The 16,790-nt window shown below is 31.5% G+C and overlaps 1 protein-coding gene across 1 annotated transcript; it reads left to right on the forward strand.

Moving 5' to 3' along the window:
• The first annotated feature begins 5,621 nt into the window (after positions 1–5,621).
• On the forward strand, positions 5,622–7,378 carry LOC111900217 (uncharacterized). Its single transcript, XM_023896088.3, has 4 exons — positions 5,622–5,852; positions 5,925–6,302; positions 6,397–6,527; positions 7,105–7,378. Exons 2-4 carry the CDS (start codon positions 6,062–6,064, stop codon positions 7,219–7,221), a joined length of 489 nt encoding a protein of 162 aa, XP_023751856.1. The 5' UTR covers positions 5,622–5,852; positions 5,925–6,061; the 3' UTR covers positions 7,222–7,378.
• The last annotated feature ends 9,412 nt before the right edge of the window (positions 7,379–16,790 follow it).

A 16,790-nucleotide genomic window follows, 5' to 3' on the forward strand; every position in this document is an offset into this window, starting at 1 on the left:
GCTCTCATATTTCTTGCACCATTCTCTTGATTCAAGAGTCTTTCTCTCCTTATCCCCCGAGCATTTCGGTCCCTCGTGATTCGACTTCTCTTTCTATAGCTTAGTATAGTAAGGTGAGCGCTGAAGCGCTGCACAAAGCTTTCTTAGAAAGATTCAGCGACGAAGTTCTGCCCCTGCAGAGCCCGACTCCTAGCTAAAACCCCCTTGTAAGTAAGTTATGTTTACCTTATTTTAATATAGCTTATATTTAAAATTAGTATTGTTATTATGAACTTATAATAAATATTTGAGCTATTATTATAACTTATATAAGTGTCGTTATAATATATTTTTTTTAACTACTCGCGGTACGGGGAATCTGGTTTAAAGGGCCGCACAGGGTTGTTGGATTTCAGAAGTGCTATATGCCAAAATGGTCCTGCCCTCCGGTGTTTTATGTCTGGCCCCTGTCTGTACATAGTGGTTGGAAAATATTGTTTAACGCTTATATAATAATAATAATACTAAGACTAATAGTTGGTCACGGTAAATATTAGACTAAAATTTAGCGATAATAATGCTAGGTTTCGTCGAAGGAAAATAGAATCGTTAGAAGCAAGCGCTGCCCGATTTTGGAATCATCACCTTAACAAGTGAGTGCATAGTTACTTTCAACTTACACATAGATATGAAGTATTTTATATAAATTACGTGCTATGTGTGCATATTATCTGAATACTTGCTATCTATGCTAGATGAACGTTGTTATACATGTTTTCAATGATTTAAACTGTATATGTATTTTATATCTACGAAAATGTTGGGGTAAAACATGGGTAGATGCAATAGGTGATGTGTGATAAAATGATGAGATGCCTCGATGTTTATGTTGTTGATTCTGTCATCTAGCGGAGTATGGATGACGACCACAGACTCTTCTAGACAGTCCAGTGGAACACTAGCAGGCTCGCAACCTGTAGGTGTTTGTGAACGATATGTTCACCGGTGTACTCCATCCCCCACATGGTTGCCTTTAGGACATTTATTGCTGAGGAATCCCCTTAGCAGTAGTGTCCGTCCCGATGATGATCCTTAGGCTAGGTCCCTTATGATAGGTGTTTAGGGACGTAAAGTGAGGATAACGGGAACGGGTAATCGGGTTATTGTTGATCGATGAAATTAATAAACTTATTTATTGTGGGTTGAAAACCCTATGTGCTCACCAGGCTCCCAAGCCTGACCCACTCAGTTTTATGTATTACAGGTAGTGGCGCATGAGCATAGGTGTGATGTTTTGGACGAGGTATTACGGATATAGGCCTGTAGATATGAAATAATGTAGTAAGGCTTATATTGTACTGTTTATGCTTTTGATCTGTACGAACATGACATCCCGAGTCTTTTAATGAAATACATTTCTATGGAAATGCTTTTGATAAATCTTTATCATATTTTTGTTTTGGGACAAATTCCGCAACACTTTCATTTAAAATGTAACTCTGATTTTTAAACAAAGCATAAACAAACCGGTCTTTTCTGGCCGTGATTTTGGGGATGTCACACTTCATCCCTAGGACGTGTGCACACACCGACTTTCCTTCTTTATGTTTACTTGCCAAAAGGGCTTGAGTGATCTTGAACTTTTCAAGCCTTTGAACTTGTGGGTTAGGGAGAATAACTGGAGGAGGAGGAGGAAGTGAAGTATGATCTCTTGTTCCTCGATCGAATCGTGGAATATCATCTTCATGTGGAATGCTTGTTCCACGGGATTTGAGAAGACCATAGTTGTCAAACTTTGACATCTACAAAACGGGAGAAAACGAATTCAAGTTAGTTGATTGATTGAGTCCTTAGTAAATCACCCAAATGAGATACTAAGGCTAGGACCCAACACAATATTCTACAACTCGGGAGAGGGATGCCGTAACCCAAATTGCAGAACATTTGAAGGTAAGTGAATGACGATTCACTAATTTCCACCATTAAAAACGAAAAAGAAATTTAAGTTTTAAACCTATGAAAACTCCTAGATCCTTTAAGATTCATTGAACATTTCAATGGCATGTTTAAATCTCGATATGCCCCTCTTGATTGTGACTGGGATGCCGAGGATCACAAAGCGGGTGTGGATAACCATGCAAACTACATGGTGCCCTCACATGTTACAGTCACCTATTCGATGTGCCAGTAAACCACACACGCTCCACCGAACTATGACAAACATTGAGTCACCCTTTGCTACCTTTGCTTAGAACCATTTAGTGTGCCGGTAAACCACACACGCTCCACTAACATCTTCGCAAGGGCACAAAGTGTAATTTCATGGAATTGCATCAATTCACTTTTGCCTAAGTAACTAAGATTGGGAATTTTATGAAAACATTGAGTTACTTTTATACTTCATTATACTTATAATGGAAGGTTTCGTCCTATCCTACCCGTTCGGCTAACGACCCTCCACTAGTCAAGAGTGTGGTGGGTAAGAGTGGATACCCATTCAATCGCCATTTTATAGGCAATTTCCTTAAACACCCCTTATAGACCAGCTTCGTGAATGGGGCCTACTAACGGTAAGACTGACTTTTACTCATACATATATATAATGTTAGACTTTTAATGTTATATATAGTATATGGTATATTTTACACTTTTAAAATACTAGGTGGTCAAATTTAATAATTATATCTTTAATTCAATTAAATTGTAAACCTAAACTTTTATGGATTTATTAAACCGCTTTTAATTATACACCTTAATTAATTAATAAAACCATAAGGGTGTGATATGAACTTTTCAAAACAATACTAGGGTTTTAGAATTTAACATTCCTAATTAAACTTTTAATCAACTTTTAAATTCCAAAACTTGAGGGCAAGTTTTGAAAACATTTCAAAACATTAGGGTTGAGAATTTAAATATACATCAAAATTAAACAATTAATCAAAATTTAAATTCCAAAACTTGAGGGCAAGTTTTGAAACCTTTTTCAAAACATTAGGGTTTTAACTATTTAAATTTCAAAACAACAAAACTTTTGGGTTCAAATTTAAACTATAAAACCTAAAAGGGAAAATATGAAACTTTTCATAACAACAAGGATCAAATAACAAAAAATCTAAATTAACATTTAATCACATAATTATCCATATTTGATTTATTTAATGATTTCTTGCAAAACAATTTACCAATTTAATCAAAATAATCAATCAATTATCACATAAGGAAACAATTATCTTATTAATTGATAAATATCTTCAATTAGATCAAGAATATAGTCAAAAATATCATAAAATCGGATTTATATTGATCTAATATGATAAGGCAACTATCCTTAAGCAAAAACAGCAAGAAATCCCGAAGTATGCTCCATCTGACGAGTTGACTCGTCGAGTCAAGCATGGACTCGACAAGTTCAGCTATGGATTCGGCGAGTCCAGCCTCCAAAACATCAAAAATCGAATTTTTCAAACATATAATGCATCAATACAATAGAAACCAGTCTAGGCTCTGATACCACTGATGAGTTTTGGTCCTAAGAACATCTTATGTGCTCATACAAACCCTAATGCTTGGATCTAGGTTTCTCTATTGTAGATACAAGTTATCCAAGACTATAAACCCTAATTCTAGCATTTAAGTAATCATATTAACATGAGAATAGGTTTAAGATGTTACCTTGATTGTTATGTAGCGATAACAATCCCAATTCCTCCTTGTATTGACCTTAGAAAGCCTAGAGTCACAAATGTCACTCATCTAATGGTTCACAAACACCATAAGCAAGAGGATGAAGAGGAGAGAGGATGGAGGCTGCCCAAAACATGTGTAACCCTAGAATGAAGCTTAGCCACGTTTTGGGTCATAAGGGTCATATATATAGTGAGGCTATTAGGGTTATCTAACAAAGAAACCCTAATTTGGATGCTTAAGCCCTAAGCAACCCATGGACCTCTTTCTTCAAGTCCTTGGACGATTTCCTTATGGGCTTCCCCATAGAATTCATCCACTCCTTAATATAAGGCAATCCATGGCCCAAATTGCAATTATCTTATAATTACAATTCCAGTCCCTTAAGTTTAATTAATCTCTTTTAGTCACAAAACTAATTACTAATTAATTCTTGACTAATATTAATTAAACAATATGATTTCTCCTTTAATATATAATTCTCATAATATATTAATAAATCATATTTAATCCTTTCTCTCCATAATTCATCCTATCAAGTTGCTTTGGTGAAGGCAACTCAAAAGGACCATGCACCATCGGGTCAAGTACATACCAAAATAGTTATGGACTTAGACACTAATCCAACAATACTTTGTTGGATTGATATGGATATTTGATGATTTTGATTAACTTAAAAATGAAATTTTACTTATAAATTTTGGCACGTTACAAAGCAGGGATGGATGGCTTCAAGAGTCACGGTCGACAACAGAAGCAACGATGGAAGCGTTCTATTTGTGTCGATGTTAACATTAGGTTAAGGGGTAGATCAGTCAAGTTCTTTAAAGGGTGAAGTAAGGGGTTTTTGATAAGTAATGGGTAGATGACTTATGAAAAATGACTTATTAGATGTGCCAAACAGCTATAAGCTATTTTTAAAAAACTCCCTACCGAAACACTCTTTTTGACTTATACTGGTGGGGTACCGGTAATAAGTCAAAAAGTTCATTTTTTTAAGCTTTGCCAAACACCCTCTAAAGCTTCCAATAAACCAAATTGAAAATTCTAACAAGATAATCTACATTCATCCGTTATATATCACAATATCAACCAATTAATGACCATAAATATCATATGCTATAAAACTTTTGATTAATAATGGTTAATTAAAATTAATTAAAAAAGATGATGAAAAAATTTATAAGTTTCACATGAATGTGGTTAGAGTATTTTGACATCTATTATAATAGCACATTTGTATAAATTGGGTAAACTCGATTTCTTTGAATACCTAGAACCTTTTTCATATAGAATTATGCAACTTAATTATAGCGGCTAACAAAAACGGTTTACCGATCAAATTTAGAACAAACCGTGTTAACACAAATAGTTAATAAAAATTATCCATTTTGCAATGAACCCAACAAGAAATATACATAGCCAAATAAGGGTGGAGGGAGTGATGCCACACTCCCTCTTTTTGCCACACTTTCTTACCACATTCAAGAAGTGTTATTCCATAAAAGAGAAAAAGAGAAAGAAGAGAGATATAGAGAGATGGAGGAAGAGTGAGAGAGAAATGAGCACTTTCATTTTTGGTCGTACACCCAAACCGCATAGAGGGTGGTGTTCACTGCGGTTTCACATGCCACGTAGGCTGAAACCGCACTTCATTCCCTCTAGTTTTTAAAGTTTACTCGGTACTTAATGCCAACATAATTACCCATGTCAAGGTTGGTTATTGGGTTAGCTTCCACATCAAATATATAAAAACTATAGTTCAAAAGATCAAACGAATATGTGAATTTAATGATGAACATATACATTTTAATTGATAAGAAATCAAGATTTTTGTTTTATAGTAGCTTGTTGGTTAAACTCGTACATATATAATTTGTGTAGACCCACCGACCTACGATACCAACAAATATTGGATGCCGGTGGATTGATTGTAGTACTTAAATCATAATCCTCCATGCCCCCACCCCCATCGTCTTCTCCGTTTCCATCTTCAATTTAATTCACACCTTCTTTTAAGTTTTACCTACCACATCCTGCATTTCACTCATGGAGTAACACCTTCTCACATCATCAATGGAACCTTCGTAGTTCGTACTCAGATATTGCTCCTTGATCAACGTGACGATCACGTCAGTCTCATTCACAATTTTCCTCTCATTTATTGGCTCTGAAACTCTCTACAGGTTCGTACATTTTAGCCCTCTCTGTCCTCAAAATTTATTCTCGATTATCACAGTTCCTTACATTCGGTACAGACTGATTCAGTATTAAAATTCACAACTGGAAGACGTAACGTAACTCGTAAGGCTATTTGATTTCTGATCTCTGATTTCTGAATCACTTTCGGAACTTTTGAGTTACGACATTGATTAATCGGGTCGATCATCGTGGTATGGGGAATTGTCAAGCGGCGGAGGCGGCGACGGTGGTTATTATGCATCCAGGAAACAAGATCGAGAGGATTTACAAGTCGGTTAGTGCTCGACACGTCATGAGTTTAAACCCTGGCCATTACGTCGCCGTTGTCGTGACGTCGCAATCCGAGAATGGATTGCCGATGAAACAGCTCAAACTTCTCCGGCCAGACGATCCGTTGGTTATTGGTAAAGTTTACCGATTAATCCGTTTCGAAGGTAATCTAATGGAGTTCATGTACGATTCTACGATGATTTATCAATCTACACGTTATGACATCTCCAAATTATGTGATCGTTTTATTTTTTTTAGATGTGTTGAAAGAATTTGCCGCGAAGAAGTGCGTGAAACTAGGGAAGTTGTTGCAGGAAAGAGGAGTGCTCGTGTTGGAGAAGAAAGGCCTCGCCGGAGCTCCGACGAAGGCACCAAATGCAAATGCAAAGGTAATCAAACTTTCCGTCGTCCTCCACAAATGCTCTAGAATCGCTAAAACTTTGTTGGATCATATTCGTTTCCAAATCATGAACACAAAACACAACATTTGGATTATTGCCTTACAGTTTTCTATAATCATTTTGTGGATTTGATCGGTTTTCAAGATACTTTAGAAATTTGCCATGGAAATTGTGGATTTGTACATCATGTACGACATTGTAATTTATGGCATTCGTAGCTATTCGTTTCACGTTCACGCAATGGGCCAACGAATCTTTTTTCCATTATCGCCATTCTTTTTTTCCAAATTTATGAAAGCTTATTCTTCTTGCCTCTTCCAAAAGATATTACTCTTTACCTTTGTACAATTGTACGTGACTCCACGTTTCACTAAAAGCTGAAAATATTGTTTCATCCATACTATACCTTTCCCCTATTTTCTATTATAAAATTCCCTTTTCAAAAATCAATAATTTCATTTTCTGGGTAATATTTCTTGAATGTCATGATAAATAAACACAAAATCATTTATGTATTTTTTTTTCTTAATATCGTTGTAAGTTTTGTGTTTGTTTACGTGTTTAGAGTCACAAGGTGCAGCGTGACAAAAATAACAGTAACAGGAACAGAAACAGAAGACATCATCATCAACAACATCAATGGAAACCGGCCTTGAATAGTATTTCTGAAAATGAAGATTGAAGAAATTTCATGTTTAGAAATTTGGATGCTTTATCATAAACTTGCACTTAATTGATAGTTAATAGTTTAATGTAGATGGAGATTTTTGGGGTCTTTAAGTTTATTGTAATGTAAAAATATTTGTTTAAGTTGATTTCATCTTTCTTCTTGTGAGCAAGATCAGTATTGCATAAATTAAAATCAAGAATCTCATAAACTTATTCATCTAAAAATTCAAATGCCACTCCTATAAAAACATCATGTAGTACATATATTTTTCAAGGGTACCCCACAATTTCAGCGTAACATAATAGTGTATTTATGTAATGTATGCATCTAGCCTATAAAACTGGTCGGAAGTAAAACTATATGATTATGACCCCGTGTTCTGAAATTACCACAAACATTTGGCAACATTTATTATGACCTAGACAAAACAAGCATCTGATCTGGTAATATATATATATATATATATATATATATATATATATATATATATATATATATATATATATATATATATATATATATATATATATTTTATTTATTTATTTTGTATTATCTAAAAGATGCAACAAAACAAAAGGCACCGACGGCTTTAGCATGGTGAAGTTTTCAGAGAATTTTGGCATCAACAAATTTTTTGATTTAGTTTTGTGATCAAAATAGGGTGTGTAGACGAATATTTACAACAAATGTATATATATATATATATATATATATATATATATATATATATATATATATATATATATATATATATATATATATATATATATATATATATATATAAGAATTGGAAAACGTTACCATTAACCAATTGTAAAAACAGTGGCGGATTAAAAAAAAGTTTAGGGTTAGCAAATTGTTTTTCGACATAAGACTTAAAAATAAACCTCTTGAACTCAAGGGTAAAACAGAGAAAAAAAAAGAGTCTCCTGTTTTGAATGTTGTGTTGTTAAAGTATGTTGTGAATGAATAATAACATTTGTATTGAAAACTTATTGCCTGATATAGATATTGTTCGTTTTTTAGATCAAAAATATCATACGATAAAATCTAAATAAATTACTATTTTATCTTTGAAAAATAAAAAATACATATTTAATTAATAGTTCTTAAATTAAAATTATATATTATTTGAGGGTGACAATAAAAGGATAAAAAAACAAAACCTAATTAATAAGGATAATAATTTCAAGATTATAATTTAATAGCTACTATTAATTACTATCTTTACATTAAAGATAAAGAGTTAGGTAGGGGTGTAAACGAGCCGAGCCGAGTCCGAGTCTGACCAAGCTCGAACTCGGCTCGTGAACAAGTTAGTGGGCTCGCGAGCCTAAATGAGTCTCTCTCTCTCTCTCTCTCTCTCTCTCTCTCTCTCTATATATATATATATATATATATATATATATATATATATATATATATATATATATATAAAAGCTCGTTTAGGCTCGCAAGCCCACTAATTGAAGCTCGGCTCGGGCTCGTTTAATTCGATCTCGAGTCGAGCTTTTAACGAGTCGATCCCGAGTAGCTCACGAGTAGCTCGGCTCACTTACACCCCTATAGTTAAGTGTATGTTTAAAAGTGAGACACATGTGTACTATTTGTATGTTGGTTTACCATTCTTATTTCCAACTCTTAGGTTGTGCGGTATGGAAGGTGAAGGCTACACGTAGAGCTGATGTGGAAAGGCCACCTACACGTGAACAACGTCGTAGGTTTGCCTAGGTGCCTTGTGGCGTGGGTGCAGCTATGGGCGAAGACGCAAGTTGTGATTGGTTAATGCCTTTTTTGACCGTTTCCTCCTTTGAACGTTGCGAAAAAAATTCAACTAAAAGTTAAATACATACACAATTTAAACAGTCTTTAAACAAACATATTTTCGATCACTCTTTCAAACACACTTTCAAACGTAAATATGAATAATTTCGCGGGTTCGATTTCTTCTTCATCTGATGATGATGACGACTTTGATGATGACTTGGTGTTGCACACGTTGTTGTCTGCGGCACGCGAAAGGGTGCTACAAAGAGGCGAAAGTTCAAATATGGAGAAGAAGCATAGAATTTCGATAAAGCGGGATCGTATCGCAGCACACGAGCTTTTGGTATGTGATTACTTTACCTCTGATAGTTTATACGACCTATCAAAATTTGAAGAACGATGCGTATTAGTAGAAATTTATTTTTACATATAGTTAGAGATTTGGAAAACAATTATGAGTTTTTCCAATTGAGATGGGATGCTAGAGGTAAACGTGGTTTAGCACGATACAAAAATGCACATCAGCTCTTAGACAACTGGCATACGACATAGTCGCAGACGCGTCAGATGAGTATTTGAAAATGTCTGAGAGGACTGGTCGAGAATGTGTTTATCTTTTTTTTAGTATGTTATATAGCTTTATGGTGACATATACTTGCGACATCCAATTAGATATGATGTCGAACAGTTGTATGCCGCACATGAAGCTAAACATGGTTTTCCAAGAATGCTTGGCAGCATTGATTGTACGCATTGGAGTGGGCAAATTGTCCCAATGCATGGCGAGCTCAATTCACACGAGGTGATCATGGTGTGTCGACTGTTATACTAGAGGTCGTTTTTTCACATGACCTATGTTTTTGGCATGCATTCTTTGGTATGACAGGGTCAAACGACGACCTGAATGTGCTTGAAACGTCTCCAATATTTAACGATATTTTGCAGGGTAAAGCACCAACCATATCGTTCGTTGTGAATAAACATCAATATAATTATGGGTATTACCTTGGGGATGGGATATATCCATAGTACACTATGTTTGTCAATTCGTACTCATTTCCGACCGATGAAAAACGAAAATTGTTCAAGTTAGCACAAGAATCGACAAGGAAGGATGTGGAACGGGCGTTTGGGGTCCTCAAACAAAAGTGACACATTATCAAACGTCCGACACGGTCATAGGATAGGAAAAAATTGATGAAGGTGTTGACTGCTTGTGTTATATTACATAACATGGTAATAGAAGAAGATGGTAGGGCTAGTACTCCGGACGATATGCTTAATCGACCACCAGTTATACAAGTCGGCACAGTACTTTTGGAAATACAAAAACAGTGAAACACATCACAATGTACGTTATGATTTGACTAAGCATATATGGAAAAGACAATTCCAACAACACGATGACAATGACGACGACGATGATGAGGACACAGATGATGAAAACAGGGTCGGTGGCGACGCGGACGATGAGTAATATTTTCTATGTTTTTTTAGTAATTTAAGATTTAAATGTTTATGTTTTTCTAAGTAATTTAGATTTTAAATTTCTGTATTTTTAAATTAATGTAAGATGTTTTTAATTAATATTTATGTTTTTATTTTTGTTTAATAATTATTTTTTAATTTATTCTAATTTAAAAAATAAAAAAAATAAAAAGAAAAGTGTTGTGGAGTGGTGTAACCATTTCCAAGAGTTAGTAGGTTGGTAGTGAGTTTGTAGTGGAGCTGATGTGACGGTGATGTGTAATCACTTTTTTAGTAGGATGGGTGTGACCATACCCCTTACGCAGCTTCACTTGCAAAAAAAAATTCAAAAGTTTATACTAGGAATTTTGAGGAGTAACGTCTAATTTAGTGGACAAAAATTAAGAAATCCATGGTTTCTCAATATAACCCTATTTCCACAAATTGTTTGAGAAATGAAAAAAAAAATGGTTTTCGCAATGTGCATGTAGTATAACTCCTCCTATAATCTAGTAGAAATTTTAATTTCTTAAAATCATTTCAAATATTTTTCAAAATTAGTTGAGATATTTGGTTCAAAACATTATTTTGACAATTCAAAACAAAATTCAAGAGTTAAATAATCACAGATACAAAGTTTAAAGTACCAAGTTGTCAAATTCAAACATCAAAACAAAAGTTTAAATAAATCATATAAACATGACTTTCTAAATGGCAAAGCTTGTTATCTTAAGTTTCATCTTCATCTACAAGTACATATCAAAATAATACGTTAGGCTTGGAAAGTCTAATATGTAATACCATAATCCGACTATGGAATGGTATTGAGTAATGACAATAACCTAAATCCAAAGTCTAGATTCCAAAAACATTTGAAAAACATTTTTCAGAGTAACAAACATTCTCCATGATCACTTCCTTGTATAAAAAATCATTTTATAATGGTAATATATAAGCTTAAGAGTATATAAAAGCATAATCAAAGATGTAATGCACACGCAACTAACTCAACCTAATCCGCTACTCTCATTTAAGTCCCTCTCATTCGAAGAAAAAAACGGCCTAGAAAATTTCGGATAAGCGTCATGCTTATTACACTTTCTGGGGCATCTCACATCCTCATTGGCTAATTTCGGATTGAAATATGTTGTTGTATATCCAGAGGCATTCTCCATTTCGAATTATAATTTAGGATAGATACATGACCATTAAACATGTCTTCATATAATGGGTTTGCAAAGTCTATCCTATTACACTTTGCTCCAATAAGGAGTAAATCTCTCCTATATATGACACATGATGCTTGATCCTTCCTACCATGCAATTTCACTCATCTCCAATTGCTTAAGGACTACTAGAGAGGGTTGTCGGAGGTAGAGGTTGATGACCAAGGGTTGTGCTAGAAGGTTTAACCTAAAATTTTGGTATCATGATAAATAATAGCTTGCTTGATCAAAATAACAATTACATAGGAATTGTCATAAATTAAAATTAAAAAAAAAAAAAAAAAAAAAAAAAGCAAAATCCATTCAAGTCATTGTAACTAGTATGTCACCACAGCATATGAGGGTGAGTACAACGATGAATCCATTAAGGTTCTACATTAAAAAAACAAAAAAGATTGTGAAATATGTTGAGATAATCGATAACATACGAAATGAGGATAAAAATATCTGCTATGTTATGTAGAATCCCGTGCAAGGGTTTTTACGCAATATAGGTTTTACAAACAAGGGTTTTTGTCGTTAATTAGAATCCACCTATGATGCATACAACACTACACTATTTCAAGGACGTAAATATGCATTTGTTGCTTGTTTACCAGTTAAATGAGCAATTGTAGGTAACAACGGTAGGTTTTAAATGAAAATTATAATTAATTATCTTCTCATACAATTTTCTAGTATATGAGAATTTTTGAAAATTTTAAATAGTTAGTTATAGATTTTAAACAAAAGTAGACGTCTAAGAAAAAATTGTTAAAGTAAGGGATATGTTTATATAGGTATAAACTTGTTTTTGATTTTTAACCCAACTATATACTAGGTGTGGTGGTCTAGCTTTCAATAGGGTCTAAAATGTTTATTAACTTTTTACGGTTTAACATTTGTAGTAAATATTTTTAGATGTTTAGTTAGATAAAAATAAAAAATGCTTATCGACTTAAATAAAAAACATGTGATAAGCAATTCACTCTATCTAAAATAACATATAATTTATTTAAACCAATTTACTATCTTAACCCTATTTTTAATTAACCCTACATTTACATAACTTTATAGAATAAATATATATATATATATATATATATATATATATATATATATATATATATATATATATATATATATATATATATATATATAGGTAAAATGAATATACCTAACAACCTTATATAAGCTTAGGTACCTAACTCCATAATACTACATCGGTTTGTATCATATTTACATTGTAATTGCCTAAGGTTCTTAAACTTCAACCTCATAACTTGATTACTTCCAAAATCTTTGGACTTTCAACAATATATTTCTTTTACATCACGTCTTTCTATTGAATATCACCTGATGGGCTTCATATCCTACCGCTACAAATGAAAGGATGTAGGAGAAATATAATGATGAATTTCCAAAAAATTTTGAAGTGAATCAAGTTTAGGGATGAAGTTTAAGAACCTTGGATGATTGCAATGAAAATTTAATGCAAAATAACGTAGTTTGATGAAGTTAGGTACCTAAGCTTATATAAGGTTGTTAGGTATATTCACATATGCCTATATATATATATATATATATATATATATATATATATATATATATATATATATATATATATATATATATATATATATATATATATATATATATATATATATTGTCTTTTCAAAAAAAAATCATGATATGTTTAAATGTCTAAAATGTAGGCATATGTTTTTCACCTGACAAGTGTATGAGGTATATATTTATGATGCACTAAACAACTTATTTGAATATACTAAATGAAACTTGAATGCTTCCAAAATTCTATGTGAGTGCTTTCATATCAAAGAAGAAAAACGAATTACAATGATAACAAGTATCAATTTGATTTTTATTCTAGATAATTAAAGAATTTAAATTCAACCCATGTGATTAGTATAAAAACCTACGTGCCATAGTTTTTGCTTTAGACTCTTCGATTTGCCTTGTGATGCTTTACTCAATTTTCCTTTGTTGAAAATGATAGTGTACGTACTCCCCCTTAACAGTGACAATTTTTTTGAGCAATTTGAAAGAATGCTTACTAACATTTAGACTAAAGAAAGTGATTTGATTCAATAGAAATGTTAGTTTTATGGTTTTTAATTACTAAATTTGAAAATTTGAAATGCTTTCGAAATTGGATACCCAAATCCGGAAACCTCAATTGGTTCCAAAATCAAAAGAACAAGTATAACCGATTCTGGTTCTAAAACTCGACGAAACACCAGTTCCACTTCTCGACAATATGGGTGAGTACGCTTCTATATTTACTCCTATTATTTACCATATGGTGCGATACTGAAAAATGAATAAAGTTTTTGATCTTTATTTCTGTAAATATTCAATGATGAAAATAAAAGTGATAAGAATGTGAAATTGCTTTAATGAAAATTAATTGTTTGGTTATTTATAGTTCCTTATTAAAGAACAATTTGAATAAATATAATATTTTGATAGTTTACAAAAAAAAAATATAAATAATACTTTTAAACTTAGATTTATAAGGGATGTAGACTAGTTGATTGATAAAATAAGGTTTTCAAAATAATTATAAAATATATAAAAGTATTAAAAATAAGGTTTTAAAAAATAAGATATTTTGAAAGTTTAAGAAAGATAAATACCATATTTAAAAATTAAGTTGAACAAATATAATAATTTAATATTTAAAAGTAATATATATATATATATATATATATATATATATATATATATATATATATATATATATATATATATATATATATATATATATTAAAACACAAATACTAATTTTGACAAAACAAATAGGGATAATGACTTGAAAGGGTAACAGACTTTCGATTTTGTTCACATTTAGTCACTAATTTTTTTTTCATTATCTATTTGCCACTAAACTATTGAAATTGTTCACATTTTACCCTTATGATCGGTAACAACCGGTCATAAAGATCAAATGTGAACAATTTCAATAGTTCGGTGACAAATAGATAATGAAAAAAAAAATTTAGTGACTAATGTGAACAAATTCGAAAGTCCGTTACCCTTTAAAAAAAAGTTCAATGACTAAATGTAAACAAACTTCTTATTGTATTATGTTTTAGCAAATTATTTATTTTTGTTAAATTCTAACAAGATTTTTTGATGAAGAAATCTATGAAATAAAAAACAAAACCCCAAAAAATATATTTAAAAAAAAAACAAAAAACCGAAACCGAAATAAAAACCAATGGTTTGGTATGTTCAAAAAATAAAAATCAAAATTTCCAATCTGATTTCGGTTTAACAAAAAAATGAATCATTGTCATCCATAGCTATTAAGAAATTGTGTTTCATGGTCAGAAATTACGTTGTATTCTGAAAAAAAAAATTAAAAATCTTATTTTTTTAAATAGTTATTTAAATATGAATTGTTTTTTCTAAAACCTTTTAAAATTATGAGTGAGTTTTTCAAAAGGGAAACAAAATAACGTCATTTTAAATGTTGAATATATATATATATATATATATATATATATATATATATATATATATATATATATAACTATTTTTTTCTAAAAAAATATATTTTTGTAAAGTTAATATGGATGATGTAATTTTGGCGCAACACTTCATAAAACATGTTAACGGTTTTACTTAATTCTATATATCTAGTTAAATAATCATAAATTTTAATAATTATTCAAAGACTTTAAGAAAATACAATCTCAAATATAAATAAATTGTCCCGGTAAATTAAAAAAGTCTAAATTCTAAACAATTTGACTTTCATTTTAGATGTCTTTTTTTATAGTAAATATACTAATATGATGTATGTCAATACATGTAGTATAACAACATATATAATATATCAATGTATGTATGTATTCTTTTATAAACAACGTATATGGTTTAATGTATGTCAATTTATATGTTCTATAATTTTATAACACGAAATTTATACATATAATATTAGGATAATTTTTATACATATAATATTGCATATTTTTATAACATAAAACTTATACATATAATATTGGTTTCGTTTTTCGTTTTTTATACCTTTTTCGGGGTTTTGTTTTTTTTTTTTTTTTATAAATTTCTTCATCAATAAATGTTGTTTAAATTTAACAAAAATACATAATTTGCTAAACCATAATACAACTATACAAGATGAATATTTGTTCACATTTAGTTATTAAACTTTTTTGAAAAGGAAACAAACTTTCAATTTTATTTACATTTAGTCACTAAATTTTTTTTCATTGTCTATTTGCCAATGAATTATTGAAACTGTTCACATTTTACCCTTAACCGGTCATAAGGGTAAAATGTGAACAGTCTCAATAGTTTAGTGGCAAGTAGATCATGAAAAAAAAAATTAGTGATTAAATATGAACAAAATCGAAAGTTCATTACCCTTTTAAGTCATTATCTGTGACATCCCCAATTTCACGGCCAGAAAAAACCGGTTTGTTTATGCTTTGTTTTAAAATCATAGTTATCTTTTAAAGAAAACAGTTGCGGAATTTGTCCCAGAAACAAAATATGATAACTATTTATCAAAGCATTTCTTTTAAGAAATGTATTTTCATTAAATAACAAAATCTTGGGATGTCATGTTCCGATACAGACCAAAAGCATAAACAGTATAAAATAGATCTTACAACAGTTCTTTATAACTACTGATCTATAATCCAAAACCTCTCGTCAAGTCCCCCAACTTATACTCTTGTGCCATTACCTGTAATGCAAATAAAACTGAGTGGGTCAGGCTTGGGAGCCTGGTGAGCATATAGGGTTTTCAACCCACAATAATATAATTATTATATTTAATCATCAAACAATCAACCCAATTACCCATCTCCGTTATCTTCTTTATTTCTTAAGGTTTTACCCTAAGAATCACCTATCCTTCATTCATTCATTCCTAAAGATTGACTTTAAGGAATAGACACAAATTCAACTGTTACTTAAGGCATATCTACCAACTTTATCATTTAAGCGCCTCTGCCAGGATTACGACATTCACTATTAGGCGCATCTGCCAACATTATCCTTTAAGCGCATCTGCCAGGATTACGACATTCATTATTTGGCGCATCTGTCGACCTTATCTTATAAGTGCATCTGTCAGGATTATCCTATAAG

Source organism: Lactuca sativa, chromosome 2 (assembly GCF_002870075.4).
Source record: "Lactuca sativa cultivar Salinas chromosome 2, Lsat_Salinas_v11, whole genome shotgun sequence".
Lineage (NCBI taxonomy): Eukaryota > Viridiplantae > Streptophyta > Magnoliopsida > Asterales > Asteraceae > Lactuca > Lactuca sativa.